Source organism: Nyctereutes procyonoides, unplaced genomic scaffold, assembly GCF_905146905.1.
Source record: "Nyctereutes procyonoides isolate TBG_1078 unplaced genomic scaffold, NYPRO_anot_genome, whole genome shotgun sequence".
Classification (NCBI taxonomy): domain Eukaryota; kingdom Metazoa; phylum Chordata; class Mammalia; order Carnivora; family Canidae; genus Nyctereutes; species Nyctereutes procyonoides.
The window spans coordinates 58203466-58219618 of NW_026575140.1; the positions used below are offsets into that span (position 1 = coordinate 58203466).

At 46.5% G+C, this 16153-nt stretch overlaps 1 protein-coding gene across 2 annotated transcripts in view; it reads left to right on the top strand.

Moving 5' to 3' along the window:
• The window catches only part of RABEP1 (rabaptin, RAB GTPase binding effector protein 1), a 100410-nt gene that overhangs the window by 83547 nt on the left and 710 nt on the right, over window positions 1–16153 (top strand). For both annotated transcript variants that reach the window (XM_055306082.1, XM_055306083.1), the window contains 6 exons: window positions 6173–6271; window positions 9424–9564; window positions 12338–12527; window positions 13064–13119; window positions 14791–14889; window positions 15631–15747. In XM_055306082.1, coding sequence (XP_055162057.1) covers window positions 6173–6271; window positions 9424–9564; window positions 12338–12527; window positions 13064–13119; window positions 14791–14889; window positions 15631–15747 — 702 coding nt within the window. The remainder of the gene's footprint in view (window positions 1–6172; window positions 6272–9423; window positions 9565–12337; window positions 12528–13063; window positions 13120–14790; window positions 14890–15630; window positions 15748–16153) is intronic.

Sequence of the window (16153 nt, forward strand, 5' to 3'; positions counted from 1 at the left end):
TCCTTGTGGTCGTTGCACACTTGTACTGTGTGCAGATCTGTCAGTGTCTCCTTTGGGATGAGTTTTTGGGTGGTTTCCAGTTCTGGGCTGTTAGGAGTACTTCTACTCTGAAATTTCCGTACGGGGCTTGTTGTGCATGCTTCTGGGAATCCACTAGGAGTGCCATGTCCAGGTCAGATGGTCAGAATGCACTCAACTTCAGTGGAGTTGAAACAAAGCCAAACGATCTTCTACAGTGGTCGCACACATTTATACTCCGAGCAGCAATGCAGAGGGCATCCCTGTGGGCCCATCGTTGCGGTAGCTGATTATGGGGTTTCACGGTGGCTTAGTCTGCATTTCTCTGATGACCACCCAGGTTATGTGGCATGTGTCCTACATAGTGGCCACTGGGGTGTGTGTGTGTGAGTGTGTGAGTGAGTGAGATTCCTCTCTCAAGTCTTATGCTAATTGTCTATTGGATTGTCTAGTTCTGTTTATCTGTTTTTGTTATTTTTCTGATTTGTTAGAAGCTCTTTATACAATCATACTAGAGCCTTTTGGTGACTTGTGTGGTGCATTTCTGCTCATCAGTACTTGACATTTTCATTATTTTAATGGTGTCTTTTGATGAAAAGTTCATAATTTTCATGTAGTCAAGCTGATTGAATTTTTTTAATGATTTGTGATTTTTTTGTTTTTTATTTTTATTTTTTATTTATTTTTTGATTTTTTTTTGTTTTTTAAAAGAATATTTTTGGGGGTGCCTGGGTGGCTCAGTCATTTGAACATATATGACTCTTGATCTCAGCGCGGGTCATGATCTCAGGGTCATGGGATCGAGCCTATGTTGGGCTTTGTTCAGTGAGGAGTCTGCTCAAGATTCTTTCCCCTTCCCTCTTCCCCCCCCCCTCTGTTCTTCCCACTGCTCATGTGCTCTCTCTCTCTCAAATAAATAATAAGAATCCCTTTTAAAAAAGAATATTGGGGGCAGTCCGGGTGGCTCAGCGGTTTAGTGCCTGCCTTCAGCCCAGGGCGTGATCCTGGAGACCCGGGATCGAATCCCACGTCGGGCTCCCTGCATGGAGCCTGCTTCTCCCTCTGTCTATGTCTCTGCCTCTCTCTCTGTGTGTCTCTCATGAATAAATAAAAAAAAAAAAAAGAATATTGGGCAGCCCGGATGGCTCAGTGGTTTAGCATCACCTTCAGCCCAGGGCCTGATCCTGGAGACCCGGGATCGAATCCCACGTCAGGCTTCCTGCATGGAGCCTGCTTCTCCCTCAGCCTGTGTTTCTGCCTCTCTCTCTCTGTGTCTCATGAATAAATAAATAAAATCTTAAGAAATTAAAATAAAAAAGAATATTTTATGTATTATAAAGGTATTTTCATATATTTTTGTGGAAGCTTTATTGTTATAGTCTCATAAGAATATTTTCTTATGTGTTATAAAGGTATTTTCATATATTTTTGTGGAAGCTTTATTGTTATAGTCTCATTTATATCTAAAAATCCATCTAGAACTAATTTTGATGTGTATGCTGTATAGATGAAAAAAATAGTTTTATTTCTTCCATTTGGATAGCTGTTCGGACCATTTAGTGAAAAGATCCCCTTTTTTCTTCTGCTCTGCAAGGTCATCTGTGTCATTCATCAAGTGATTATGGTGGCAGGAGGGGATTTTCAAGACTGTTCTCTTCAGTTGGTCTGTTTGTCTATTTCTGTGCAATTTTTACTCTGCTGTAATTCATAGTAAAATTTTCATTTGCTTTTTTTTAAATTTTTTTTAAATGTATTTTTTTTTTAATTTTTATTTATTTATGATAGTCACACAGAGAGAGAGAGAGGCAGAGACACAGACAGAGGGAGAAGCAGGCTCCATGCACCGGGAGCCCGACGTGGGATTCGATCCCGGGTCTCCAGGATCGCACCCTGGGCCAAAGGCAGGCGCCAAACCGCTGCGCCACCCAGGGATCCCTTCATTTGCTTTTTTAAAAAATAGTTTTTAGTTCTCTGCTGAGGTCTGTGTTTTCCCTCATTTCAAAAGTATTCACTTTTTTTTCGTGCATAGTTTTAATACTTGCTTTAGAGTCTTTGATAATTCTCCTGGGTCTTCATGGGGTTGGCAGGTGTGAGTTTCTTTTCCCCCTGAGAAATCAGTCACATTTTCCTGATTTTTCCCATGTCAAGTACTTTTAGGTTGTACCCTGGGAACTATGAATATGTTACTGTGAGACTCAGCACTTTGTTTATCTGATTAGGTTCCATTAGCAGGCCTCATGTTGCCTGGTGTGGAGATGCTTCTGATGTCAGTTCCTTTTTTATTTTTTTTTTAAGATTTTATTTATTTATTCATGAGAGACACAGAGAGGGAGGCAGAGACACAGGCAGAGGAAGAAGCAGGCTCCCTGCGGGGAGCTCGATGCGGGACTTGATCCCAGGACTCCAGGATTACACCCTGAGCCGAAGGCAGGCGCTAAACCACTGAGCCACCCAGGCATCCCATCAGTTCCCTTTTTAAAGCTTTTGAAGAGCTTTTGGATGTGTTCACTTGTGGTGGGTGTGGGACTTGTGTTGGTTGATACACAGAATTAAGCCCTCCCCACCCCCAGTCCCCTCCCCAAGGACACCCCTTTGCTCTTCTTCCAGGGACCTTGCCATTGCACTGGGATCACACAGAGTCTGATCCCTTGTACCCCCCCCCCCCACCCGCCGCAGCTATTATGGTTCTGCCGCTGGTCATCTCAGAGAAACGCTGCCACAGAAGTGAGAAAAACCCCACGTGAGCAGTGAATTCACTCCTGGATGAGTTGCTTCTCCCATTCTGACTTCCTTCTCTCAACTGTCTGCTTTTGCTTATTTTTCAAAGTCCTTGGGTAGTTGTTAGTTGTAATCAGGGTGGAGACAGGCCATTATGGGCCTCATCCTTCTTGGAAGTCTCTACTCTCTCATTTTTTTTTTAGACAGATCTTTTTATTTCCACCTTCATCCAAAAAGGATTCTTGACCAGCTGTGGTGTCCTGAACACTTATGCTGTTTTCCCCCAGGCTTAGAAGTTACTGTTGGGTCTGTATTTCTACTAGTAAGAAGTTAGCTGTAGGTCCTACTGTTGCTCCTTTGAAGGTAAAATATTATTTTTTCCCTGGTTATTTTAAGGATTTTTTTTTTTTTTTGCTTTTGTTTTCAGCAGTTTTACTGTGCTGTACCTAGGTGTATTTTTTATTCATATTTTTCCTGTTTGAGGTTCTCACAGGGTTTCTTGGATTTCTGAATTGATGTCTTACATCATAATTGGAATAATCTCAGCCATTATGTGTATCTTTTAAAAACTTGCTTTTATTGAGATATTACATATAGCCAAGTGCATAAATCTCAAGTGTAGAGCTTGGTGAATTTTAACACATGGAAAGTTTACTAGGTGATCATCATCTGGATCAAGATACAAAGCTTTCTGATATACTTGTGCTCCTTCATACTAACTAAACACCAGAGCTGCCTGCACAGAGGGTAGGCAGGGTTCTGACTTGAACACTGTTTGGTATTGCTCATTCTTGAACTTCATGCAAATGGAATCCTATTGTTCAGAGCCTTGCACAGCCAGTCTATTTGATTATTACATCTGAGGCTCCTGCACATTGTTCCTGCTTCCGTGGTTAGATGTGAATGCTGTATATATTCTGGTACACGGATGTGGTGTAATTTATCCATTCTGCAGTTGAAGGATATTTGGGTTGTTTCTAGTTTTTGGCTTTTGTGAGCCAATACGTTTTCTTTTCTTTTCTTTTCTTTTTTTTTTTACCAATACGTTTTCTAAAAACACCCTTGTATGTGTCTTTGGTGGACATATGGTCTCATTTCTCTGGAGCATCCCTAGGAATGAGATGACAGGGTTTCTGCATAGGCTTATTTTTAGCTCTGCTAGCTCGGTTTCCATTGGGCACATTGCTTCAGATATTCGTATATATTACATCATGTTGTATTTACACATTTTTTTAAGCCTCTTCTGTATTTTCCGAATTGTCTTGTTTCCTTCAGATCTGTTTTATACTCACTTTCTCTTCAAATAGGTCTAATCTGTTAAGACTCATCCATTGAAATTTTTAATTTAGATAATTTATTTTTTTTTAAGATTTTTTATTTATTTATTCATAGAGACATAGAGAGAGGCAGAGACACAGGCCGAGGGAGAAGCAGGCTCCATGCAGGGAGCCCGATGTGGGACTCGATCCCAGGTCTCCAGGATCACGCCCCAGGCTATAGGCGGCGCTAAACCGCTGCGCCACTGGGGCTGCCCTAATTTATTTTTTCTATTTATCATTTCCATTTGGTTACTTTCCATTGTTTCCAGTTCTCTGGTAGGTCTCCATTCCCTTGTATTATTTAAAAAAAAAAAAATATATATGTATATATATATTTTTAGAGATTTTATTTATTTATTCATGAGAGACACAGAGAGAGAGAGAGAGAGAGAGAGAGAGAGAGAGAGAGAGAGAGAGAGAAAGAGAGAGGCAGAGGGAGAAGCAGGCTCCATGCAAGGAGCCTGATGTGGGACTCAATCCTTGGACTCCAGGATCACGCCCTGGAGGGTGCTAAACCGCTGAGCCACCCAGGCATCCCTCAATTCTCTTTTAAATAGATCTCTGGAAAGGTCAAATATAGTTAATTTTAAGGTCTGTCTCTAATAATTCACAAATCTGGATTCACTTTAGATCTGTTTGTATTGTTTTGTTTTTATTATTTCTTTTTGGTTTTATCCTGTCTTTTGTGCATTTTTATGTGAGTGCTGAACATTGTATATTAAAATGTTGAAATGATATAAAGCCATTTTCCTGATGAAAGCTAGTGACAGTCCCTCACAGGCATTGAGATTGTATAAAGTTGTGAAGTTCGGGTTACTTTAAAGCCTTCCCTTACCCTAGGCTGTCGCCCTGTGGGGACCCAATCCACACCATGCAGCAAGTTTCACAGGGTGCCTTTGCATCATGGCTTCTGGACTCTTATCTCTGCCACCCTGTCCTGGACGCTGGGCTTCATGGTGTCACATAGGTTTCTCTTGGAGCTGGCATGTCCCCCTTCTGACCCTTGGCTCTGTAAATCTTTTTTTGCCCTGTTCTCCGGTGCCTTCAAGTAGATATCTTTCATGTTTTTGTCTGGTTTTCTTAATTCTCAATAGGAAGTTTGAGTCACATGACCTAATCTGCCACTACTGGAAGCAGAATGCTGGCAATAATTTTTTTAATGTCTGATCAAATATATTTTGATTTATATTATAATTGTTATGTACGAATCCCCAACTTTCACAGGACCTCTCTCAGAAACATTTAAACTGGGGATCCCTGGGTGGCTCAGTGGTTTTGCGCCTGCTTTCAGCCCAGGGCGTGATCCTGGAGTCCCGGGATCGAGTCCCACATCAGGCTATTGGCATGAAGCCTGCTTCTCCCTCTGCCTTTGTCTCCCCCCCCCTCTGTCATGAATAAATAAATAAAATCTTTTTTTTTAAATTTTTATTTATTTATGATAGTCACAGAGAGAGAAAGAGAGAGAGGCAGAGACACAGGCAGAGGGAGAAGCAGGCTCCATGCACCGGGAGCCCGATGTGGGATTCGATCCCGGGTCTCTAGGATCGCGCCCTGGGCCAAAGGCAGGCGCCAAACCGCTGAGCCACCCAGGGATCCCCAAATAAATAAAATCTTAAAAAAAGAAAAAGAAACATTCAAACTAAGGGAGTTTACAGTTCAATGATGTTAGTCGTGCACTGCTTGCTTTTGAGTAAATCATCTTGGAAGACTGACATTAGTTCACAGAAGGTCCATTTATGCTTTACACTGTGTGCTTTTGTTTTGTGGACAAGAGTTTCAAAATTTTTATTGATTTTTTTAAGATTCTTTCTTTTTTTTTTTTTAAAGCTTCTTTAAGGATACTATAAGTAGGACTCGTGGGTTAACATCTCTGTCTTGAGATCCACAAAGTGCTATCTGTTCATGTATAGCAGTGCGCAGCCCCAGGGATGTTTGGTGCTGCCCTGTGTGACACAGGGGGCCAAGACCCCGTAGATGCACGCATATCCGTTGAATGAGTGATGAGCTGGTTAGGTCTGGACATCACATAAGCAGGGTTGGAAGGGTTCGCATAAGAGTCACCAGCTTCCTAACTATATTGTCTGTGTGTCCTTTTTTTTTTTTTTTTTTCTTTTAAGATCTCTGCACTCGTCCTCAGAGCCCAGGCATCTGAGATCTTACTTGAAGAGTTACAACAGGGGTTTTCCCAGGCGAAAAGGGATGTTCAGGAGCAGATGGTAAGTTAACATTTAAATCAGCATTGACTGTGTTGATAGAGTCCCCTTTGTTCTGTTGGGTCTCACCCTCTTTGCTATGACCATGTCTCCCTGGCCCAGTGGTCACACTGTTCTGCTCTCTGGGGCCGAAGCAACATTTGTAAAGGACAAGCTTTTTAAGCCTGCCTCTGAACAAAAAACACTCTCACCTTTACCTTTACTTTTCCGATTTGAGAAAGTTGAACAGAATAAACTTTGGACTAATTGTTGGTCCAAATACAAGGTGAATATTGAAATCTCTCAGAGCTCCAGCAGATGGAGTGTTTGAACTGTCCTTGTACTTTCCTGAGCAGTTAATTATTGAGAGTAGCCTAATCAATGTCACAGGAATTAGGGTGACACGTGCTCCCAGGCACTGATGATCTTTGTAGATGATGGTCCTGCTGGGATGATCCTACAAGCCGCCCCTGGTCCAGCTCTGCCAGGGGTGGATGTGTGGGAAAAGGAATGGTGGGTTTTGATCTGCATCAGGTCAGTATCTGAGTGCCTTTTGAGCTGATCCTAAATAATAGTCATGGTCTCTCGAGGAGCATCTCATTCTAATCATTGACTAGAGAGTTCCATACCTTTTCCATACCTCTTGACAGAGAATACAAAATGATAACCATCAGTGTAAAAATCACTGCTAAATGTTGACAGAACCAGTATTTAGCTGCTTTCACTCCACTGTCCTCTCTTATCTCTTCCCTGCTTGTTTTTCAGCCCCACCTGCCTGTACAAACACGTTCCAAGTGGACTCCCCTTAAAACCTGTGTATTGCGAGTGACATAGAAGTATTCAGAGTAATGTTGGGGTCCTGTTGGGGTCCTTCTTGACATGACCTTCAGAGGTTCTCATACTGAGGAAGAGAGATTCTTCTTTGCCCCTCAGACAAGAGCAGCTGTGACAGTGCCTGGGGTCTTAGTATCCTTCTAATATTTTATTTGGAAAATTTTGATTTTGAGAGGTTATAGAGTAAGCATTCCTAAAATCTTCCTAAATCTTCTAGATTTACTAGTTGTCAGTACTTTGCCACATTTTCACACATGGCTGCTGTGGTTTCTCCATCTCTGTGCCTTTGTGTGTGTGTGTGTGTTTTCTGAGCCATTCAAAAATACGTTGCAGACATTGTGATGCTCCTAAATATTTCAGCATGTGTCTGCTGAGAACAGAGAGGTGGTTCTATACCACCACAGTGCAGTTACCACATCCCTAAAGTGTGACAGTGGTGGTTCCCAAAGCCCATGATTGTTTTTACAGGTGGTTTCAGGTTTTTATTCTGATTTTTTGATGGAGGAACCCATAAAAGGTCACACATTGTTTTTTCTGTCTTGTCACTTAGTCTCTTTTAATCTAGAACAGTTGCCCCCCCCCTTTTTTTTGTCTTCTGTGACATTAGCATTTTTGAAGAGCCCCGACCAACTGCCTCATAGAATCTTGTCTGATTATTCCCATGTGATTAGATTCAGGTTAGATGAATGGGCCAAGAACATCATGGAGATGATGAGTCAGCGGGAGTTTAGGACAGCAGGGGCATGTTGTGAGGGGCGGGTCCACTGTTGGTGGTCTTCAGTATGGTCCCTTGGTCAAGGTGGGAACAAGAGTTACAGAGTGACCATGTTAGTATTGCTACCAATGGCAAAACTGTTAAGTGAGGTTCAGCGTTTCTTTGTAGCTCTTTTTGCTCTTAGAATGTATCCCAGCTAAAGATTCACAGTCTGCACAGTGTTCAGAAGTTACTTCAATTAACTGTTTCCTTTGTGGTTATGTTATCTGTTTGCTCCATTTGTTCTGTTTGTATTACATTTTTGGGTTTTCCTTTTTCTTCTTTGATTTACTTTTTTTTTTTTGAACATGCAACATGGTTCATAAGTCAAAACTGTAAAAATGTGTAAATATTCAGATCTCTTCCATTCCCTATCCGTTTCACCCTCTTCCTAGCCCCTCCTGTATATGGTTGTTTTATTTTTGATTTATCCTTCTGTTTTTCTCGTTGCAAAAGTAAGTAACTATATACATTTTATTTTTCCCCTTTTTCATGTCTTAGAGAAGTGGGATGCTGATATTTTGCTGTAAATGGGTTAAAAGTGAGCATAAAACAATTGATTCTGGCCTGAAGATAAGTAAGAGCCAGCAAAATTGGCCAGACTTTACATGTGACCTTGTGTGCCTGCCAGTAGCCTATTTGTCCTTTAGAATGTAGTGATCACCTTCTCTAGGAAATGTCCTTGAGCCTTTCCCCTCGGAGCCTCTGTCCTTTTACCCCGCTGTACCCATTCTCTGTCCTAGCACCTGCACTTCTGCTGGGCAGTTGTGGGTTTACTGAGCTCTCCCTCCTCTGCACTGTGAGCGTCTCAAGGGCAGATCTCAGTCCTATATCTCTGTATCCTCGTATGCAGCAAAATGCCTCCTATAGAGTAGCAGCTGTTAAATAAACATTGGAGGAGTGAATAATCTATACTTATATATACATTTAAGTTAAATGAGTGTTAGAAATTAGCAGAAATCAAATACTTTCATAGAATTTTATCATTATACTCAGATTAGCCAGAATAACTTTTATATTGATTAAAATTCTCATTAAATACCTAAAATTACATTGCACATCAGCCTGCAGCGGTAGGAGCCTGTCCCATCTTCAGAGTGAGCTGCTCAAGTGTCCTGTACTTCCTAAGCATTGGTCCTCCTGATGACTTCCAGTATTTGGGGTCCACAGGCCATTCAGTGATCCTTAGCTGGTTGTATATACATAGTCCACATACACACACATTTGTGTAATGAAGGAGGAAGACCATGCTCTTTTGTTCTCCCTGCTTCTGTTGAATGCATGCTATGAGGAGGTAACATGTGCTCCATTTGATTTAAGTCCTGGCTGTGTAGCCACTGGAGATACTGGTCCATTGCTAGTGCAGGGATATCGTTGGTGGAAACCATGGAAGATGGGCTCCAAGGCTGCTGCTTGCCTGTCTGTTCGAGTAACTGCAAATAGGAATATCTCTGGAAGCTTCTTGTAGGTCTTACAGAGCTTTATTACATATCCTCCATCCTCAGCCCTCATTTGGTTTGACCTTATTTTTCTCAGCAGATAGGATTTACCTTTCTGGCTGTGATGAGTATATCTGTTTCTATTTCAGGCAGTGCTGATGCAGTCCCGGGAGCAGGTTTCAGAAGAGCTGGCAAGGTTACAGAAAGATAATGACAGTCTGCAGGGAAAGCACAGCTTGCACGTGTCATTACAGCAAGCAGAAGACTTCATCCTCCCAGACACTGTGGAGGTAACTGGGCTTCCACATGATCGAAAATGCAAACAAATATGTTTTCTGAAATGGCTGCCAACCAGTTTTTTTGGAAACAGGCTTTATTGAGATAAAATTCACATACCAAATAATTCACCCTTTTATTTTATTTATTTTTAAAGATTTTATTTATTTATTCACGAGAGAGAGAGTGTGTGGCAGAGACACAGGCAGAGGGAGAAGCAGACTCCATGAAGGGAGCCCGACATGGGACTCGATCCTGGGTCTCCAGGATCAGGCCCTGGGCCGAAGGCGGCACTAAACCGCTGAGCCACCCGGGCCGCTCTAATTCGCCCTTTTAAAGTGTACAATTCAGTGTTTTTTAGATATTCTCTGATGTGACCACAGTCAATTTCAGGACACTGTTTATCACCTCAGCAGGAAGCCCCTTCCCTGTCATTCTCCCCACTACCCCCAGCCCTAAGCAGCTGCTTAACCTATTTTCTTTCCATAGATTACCCTATTGTGGACTTCTGTGGGACTAGAATCCTACAATTTGTGTTTTTTTGTGTCTGGCTTCTTCCACACGGCATACTGTTGTCAGGGTTCATCTGTGCTGTCAAGCAGGCATCAGGGCACCCGTTCCTTCTTGGGACCACCAACACTTCACAGCATGGACGTTTTGTGTATCCATTTGTCTGTTGTTAGGCATTCGGGCTGTCTCCATGTGTGGCCTGCTGTGAATAATGTGCTGCAAACATTCCTGTACGCTTTTTGGTTTATTTCTCTAGAGGAATAACCTCGGAGTGGGTCGTGGGGTCCTGTGAGAATGCCATGGTGATTATGGGAGGATTTCTCCTGTCCCTACTGTTCTATTCCAGACGTCCTAGTGGGTGCGAAGCAGCATCTCGTGGTTCTCATTCGCACTCTGCTGGGCACTCAGCTGATGATACTGAGCGTCTTCCCATGTGTTTATTGCCCATCTATCTGTGTTCCTCGAGAGGTGTCTTGTCACATCTTTTGCTCATCTCTAAATTGGATTATTTTTTATTGTGGAATTCTGTGGCTCTGTATATAGTCTAGATCTAAGTCCCTCACCAGACAATTTGCAGATCCTTTGCTCCATTCCATGGATTATTTTGTTCACTTCCTTGATGGTGCCCTTGGAAGCACAAAAGCTCTGAGCTTTGAGAGTCCTGTTTGTTTTTCCTCCTGTAGCTCATGTGTTCAGTGTCCTGAGAATCCTTTGGTGGATTGGTCTATAAATTACTCTTGCAGGAGCAGACTGAGAACATGCTGGAAGTGAAATGTGTGAAGGAGTTGCCAGGCTGGTTGCTTGCGATACTTGTTTTTCTGGGTCACGCTTGAAAGGGTAAATGGCACTCACTTAACTTTTATGACACTTTGGGTTACTTCTGTTCCTTTCTTGTTGGGTGAGTCTGGGCTGTGAAACCACACGCTTCCCTGAGACGTTCACAACCATCTCCATCCAGGTACTAACTGGACCTGAGTTCAGACGGGCTGTACACATCTCTCGACCCTCCCGACACTCAGGCTACTCCATTGTCAAGTCCTTCATCAGCGAACCATATCTTAGGCTAAACCCAAGTAAACTGTTAACAGTATAGGCAAGGAAGACACTTCTTAGGGCAGTTTTCAAAACAAAATAGAAAGATGTTACTGGTGAAATCTTTAGTTTCAGGGTTTTTTAAAAAATAAATAATATTTTAAAATTGACATTACAGAAATTGTTTTATGAAACAGTACAGTCTTTCCTTGATCCTACTCTGCAGATTCAACCTTTACAATTTGGAACTCATTCTTTTTTTTTTCCTGTATATGTATCAACATTGCTATTGGTTTTTGTCTTGATGTACTCATGGGGCCACCTTGCCAACCTAGCCACAGCGCCCTATCCCTGCCCTAACCCTGTGTGTCCATGGAGGTTGCTGGCACTTTCTGTGGCTGATCTTGGCAGAGTTTGGGGCCCTGTCTCCTTGCACTCCCCGTACCATCCCCCTCTGATGAGTGGTTCTTTTTGGGCGGAGGATTCTTTTCCATGCTCTCTAGACTTTTCCACACTTTGTGGAATGCTTGAGGAATGTCACCCGTCCAGCCAGTGAGGCCTGGCTCTTAGACCCGCTCTAGGAGTACATGTTAGGCTTTTCTTGCCAGTTTTTTCATTATTCTCTTTTCTGCTATTCCTGATTTTACATACATCTGGTAGTTATCTAAGAATCCCAGCGTTTACCTTAGAGTTGCTTTAGGATATAATTGGATTGTTTTAAAGAATATAGCTAAAATTTAGGGAAATAATAAAATAAGGCTTAAACTGAATTTATTCTAGAAAAACAGGTGGTCATGGTGGAAAGTTCTTTGCCTCACTGCCTCTAGCAGGTTGTGGTTGATGTTCAGCAAGTGCGTGTGTTTGAGTCCATGAGTGAGCAAATGCACTTGGTCTTCACGTTCCACACCTGCTTCTGCCTTCCATCCTTCTGGGTCCACCCCCAGATGTACCCAGCTGATCCTGGGGCCTGGAAGCCATCCATGGTGATTCCCTCCCTGCAAGTTACTTAACGTTTTTATTTTTCTGCTTATGAGCCAGTTTTGACGGAGAGACCTGCTGTCCACAGTGCACATTTTTGGCCTCAGATGTCTTATTTCTACACCGTGCTGAACATTAGGGCAGGGACCCCCGAGGGAGTTGGCACCGTGTTGGTTTCTGAACGTGTAAAACAACAGGTGCGAATCTGGGGGCTTCCATGGTCTCTCCCCATCACACACTGAGCGAGCACTTGTTCCTCGGCTGCAGGCACTGCGGGAGCTGGTTCTCAAGTACCGAGAGAGCATCGTGCATGTGCGGACGGCAGCGGAGCACACAGAGGAGAAGCTGAAGGCAGAGATACTGTTCCTCAAAGAGCAGATCCAGGCAGAACAGTGCTTAAAAGAGAATCTTGAAGAGACCCTGCAGCTGGAGATAGAGAACTGCAAGGAAGAGCTGGGTGAGGACACGGGCCCTGCTGGGGGGCGGTGGTGGGGAGCCAGGCGGGGGGGTGGGTGCGGGAGACAGGGGTACGTGGGGGTATGCGGGGCCAGAAGGTGGGCAGGCTTGGATGCGAAACAGTGCTGCCAGGGCTGAGAATGTGGAAGACAGAAAATGGGTAGAGGAGGTACAGAAAACAGTGAGGGGTGTTCAGGTGTTCTGATACATCCAGAGTAAATTGATTTAATTGGGACTCAAAAACCACAAAAATCCCCTATTTCAGGGAGAGCAGCCGGCCGCCTTCCTGGCAGAGCCCTGCAGTGTCACCAGAGCCTTGTTGGTTCCCTACCCCAGGGTCAGACAGGGTGCAGACACTTCCCTGGGGCACCGTGCCCTAGGGGTAAGGAGAGGGGTTCCTGAGGAGGTGCATGTCCCGCTGTGCCTCACTGAGCTCAGTGCTTTCACTGTTTGAGGTGGAGCTTGTGGTAGAAAGGGGCATAAACAAAACAGGTGCAAAATAATCAGTAAGTGCTGACACTTCTCTTTTCTTTCTAGCTTCCATTTCTAGTCTAAAAGCGGAACTAGAGAGAATAAAAGTAGAAAAAGGACAGGTGAGTCCCACGACGTTCACATTCATTGCATCCGTGGTGATGGGTGCAGGTGAGTGTCCCGCCCTTCGAGAGCTTCTGTCCAGTACCAGGGCAGCGCGTTTGCTGGGCCTGCTCCGTGCACAGGGAAGCCCATGCTGGGGGACACTGAGGCCACGGGACAGGCAAGCAGGGTCACGGCATGTAGGTGCTCACGCGACCAGAGCAGAGCACAGTCCCTGACAAATGGGAGGGGGCATTTGTAGCTGCCGGTCGTCTTCACACGCACACCTCTGGTAGCAGACCCCATTCAATTCACCGAGCCCGTGACACCCCCCGGCCCCCCACGCTCCCTTCCTTCCCAGGCTCGTGGCCACACCTCAGCCCGTACCTGCCCACAGCCCACCATCCTCCCAGACCTTGTCCCATAGGCTTAGCCGCCCGAGCGCCTTGTTCACACCTGCCTTTCTCAGTGTCCATGGCCTCCCCATGGTTCAGCTGTCTTTCCTTCCACGCTGCTTGCCTCCACATGGTCTCCACCGACAGCCGCAGCCCCCACTCCCTGCCTGTCTCAGCCTGTCCCAGGCTGCCAACAGGCCTGGCTGAGCAGCACCGTGTGTCCCTCTGTGTGCCCAATGGCCTCGGGTGCTGTCCACCTGCTCTCCCCTCCACCTGCCCCTTGCCCTCCACTGTGACAGCCTTGTGCCCACCATCTGCCCTACCACCTTCAGTGTCCCGGCCCCTCGATGGCCGTCTCACCTTCGCTCCTGGCCCACTCATGCTCCTTCACAGAAGGGTCTTCCGTCGCCGATCCCTCCATCTTCTCCAGGCATCCGTGGTTTTTCCCTCACAGTCTCGGGCCTGGAACCCTTACCTCCTGATCTCTTTTCTGCAAACATGCTTGTTGTCCCCTGTTGGACAGCACATCCTCCCTTCCCGGTGGGGGCTCTGGGAACCGTGTGGGCCCTCTGCAGCCCAGTGCGGTCTGGCTCCTGTGCTGTTGGGGCTGCACGGGCAGAAATCAGCTTCGGAGCGTGTCCCATCTTGTGCACACGATGCTGTGTGGGCTCAGACCTCAGTGCTCACCCCACTCCCTGCCCCAGCCTGACGTCTTTCTCTGCCTCTGAAGCATGCCCAGTTCTCTCAGCATTATAGGGCTGCCAATGTGACTGTGTTGCTGTCTGCTGGTTCCCCACATTCCCCTCACCCCCCACGGTCCCCACCGCTTCCAGGGTGGAGCCTGTGTTCCCAGCCCACTCAGGGCTCTCCTGCCTCGTCCTGCAGGGCCTGGCGCAGTGGGATTCACCCCGGTTCTGAGTGCGTTTTCCCACCTGCCACCCACTCCCCTCCTGAGGGTTCTTCCCACCCTCTCCCCTTATCACCCTCCTCCTTCCCCTGGAAAATGTTTCTGTTCAGGGTCAGTGTCATGGCAGCTTTTCTGGAAGAATTAAATGCTGCTTCTCCACATTCACACGCTGTCAGTTATGCACACGTTTATGTTCTGCCTTCCCCGTCCCCAGACCTTAGGACCTAGAGGACCTGATGTCTGATGGAAGGAAGAGGAGGTCTTGAAGCGTAAACAGCAGGCTCGGTGAAAGGGTGGGGAGAGCATGGTCAGGGCCTGGGCCGCCCGAGGGCAGGGCTACTTCTTCTCCAGGCCACAGGCACCTGCTCAGCTTGGCTTCCCTTCCACAGCTGGAGACCACGCTCCGAGAGAAGTCTCAGCAGCTCGAGGGCCTCCAGGAGATGAGAATCACTCTGGAAGAACAGTTAAAGAAGGAGGCTGCTGCTAAGGTGATGTTTGTGTTGGTGATTTCATGATGTAGTGCCACAAACCTGGGGTCACCTGTTGCTTGTTGACGGTGGCAGCTTGGAGCTGTGCCCTGAGGGCTGGCAGGGCTGGCGGCTTGCAGAGGGAAAAGGACCTTGTGATTCGGGTCGCCGGCTCCCGGGCCTGGCCCTCCAGGCTTATGGGCACACTTGGCACCATCCTCCCAGGCCCGTCCATGTGACCATCTCCCAGGGACGCACTGCTGGAGATCAGTCCAGCTAGGTTCCAAGTGCACGAGGCCAATTGTGGGGTGGGGGTCCTAGGTTGGGGCTCCGATCCCGAAAGATGAAAACACCGCGTACTGTCTCTTAAGGCTCCCGCGTGGTCCCATTGACATGCTTGTCTGCAGGGCAGACTGGAGGTCATGGGGGTCGCCTGGGGCACGCGCGTGCGCCCCTTTCCCCACAGATGCTAGATGGTGCTGGTTCCTAAAGTGTGCGTCCCTATTACTGTGCAACCTCTGATCCCAGCAGCTGCCTTTTGCTAACGGTGGTCCCCAGGCTACTGGGGGGAGGAGGGCACTGGGGCAGCTTTGGCACTTCGGCCATTTTAGGAGGACCTCAGACTGCGCAGTCGGCCCCGGGGGCTGCTGGGTTCCCTGCGGCTCTCCTCCTGGAGAGGCAGACCTCAGGTTCCCCGATCCCCAAAGTGATACAGATGTACGGCTCCTTGGCATTGATCCTCTTTCAAAACTTGTATCATAGGTGAGTGTGGAACAGCTGATGTTTGAAGAGAAGAACAAAGCTCAGAGGCTGCAGACAGAGCTGGACGTCAGCGAGCAAGTCCAGAGAGACTTCGTCAAGCTCTCTCAGACCCTTCAGGTGAGGACCGGCACCTGGGCCCGCTGCAGCCTCATGGCCGGCCCGTCTACGCCTCCCCCCTCCCCCCCAGGCCATCGATGAGGGAAGGCAAGTCCCGGCTGTCAATGTGAGGCCCTGGCAGGCCAGGCAACACTTACAGGGGTTCCTCTGTGTCCTGAAGCCCTGGAACCCCATTCCCTCTGTGGAGCGCCCTGTGTCCCTGCTCCTCACACCTCACCCCTGCCATCCAGGCTGTTCTCCCTATAGAGCCTCCCCTGGGTCCCTGAGTCTGGCTGTGGTGCTCCTGGGCCTGCCACCTGGGTACACTCGATGGACGTCAATGGGGTCAGGATGAGGCGCTAAACTCTGATGCTTGGGGTGGTTTCCTGACTTAGCTGTGGGGTCGGGGGTCAGGGGTCATCCACCC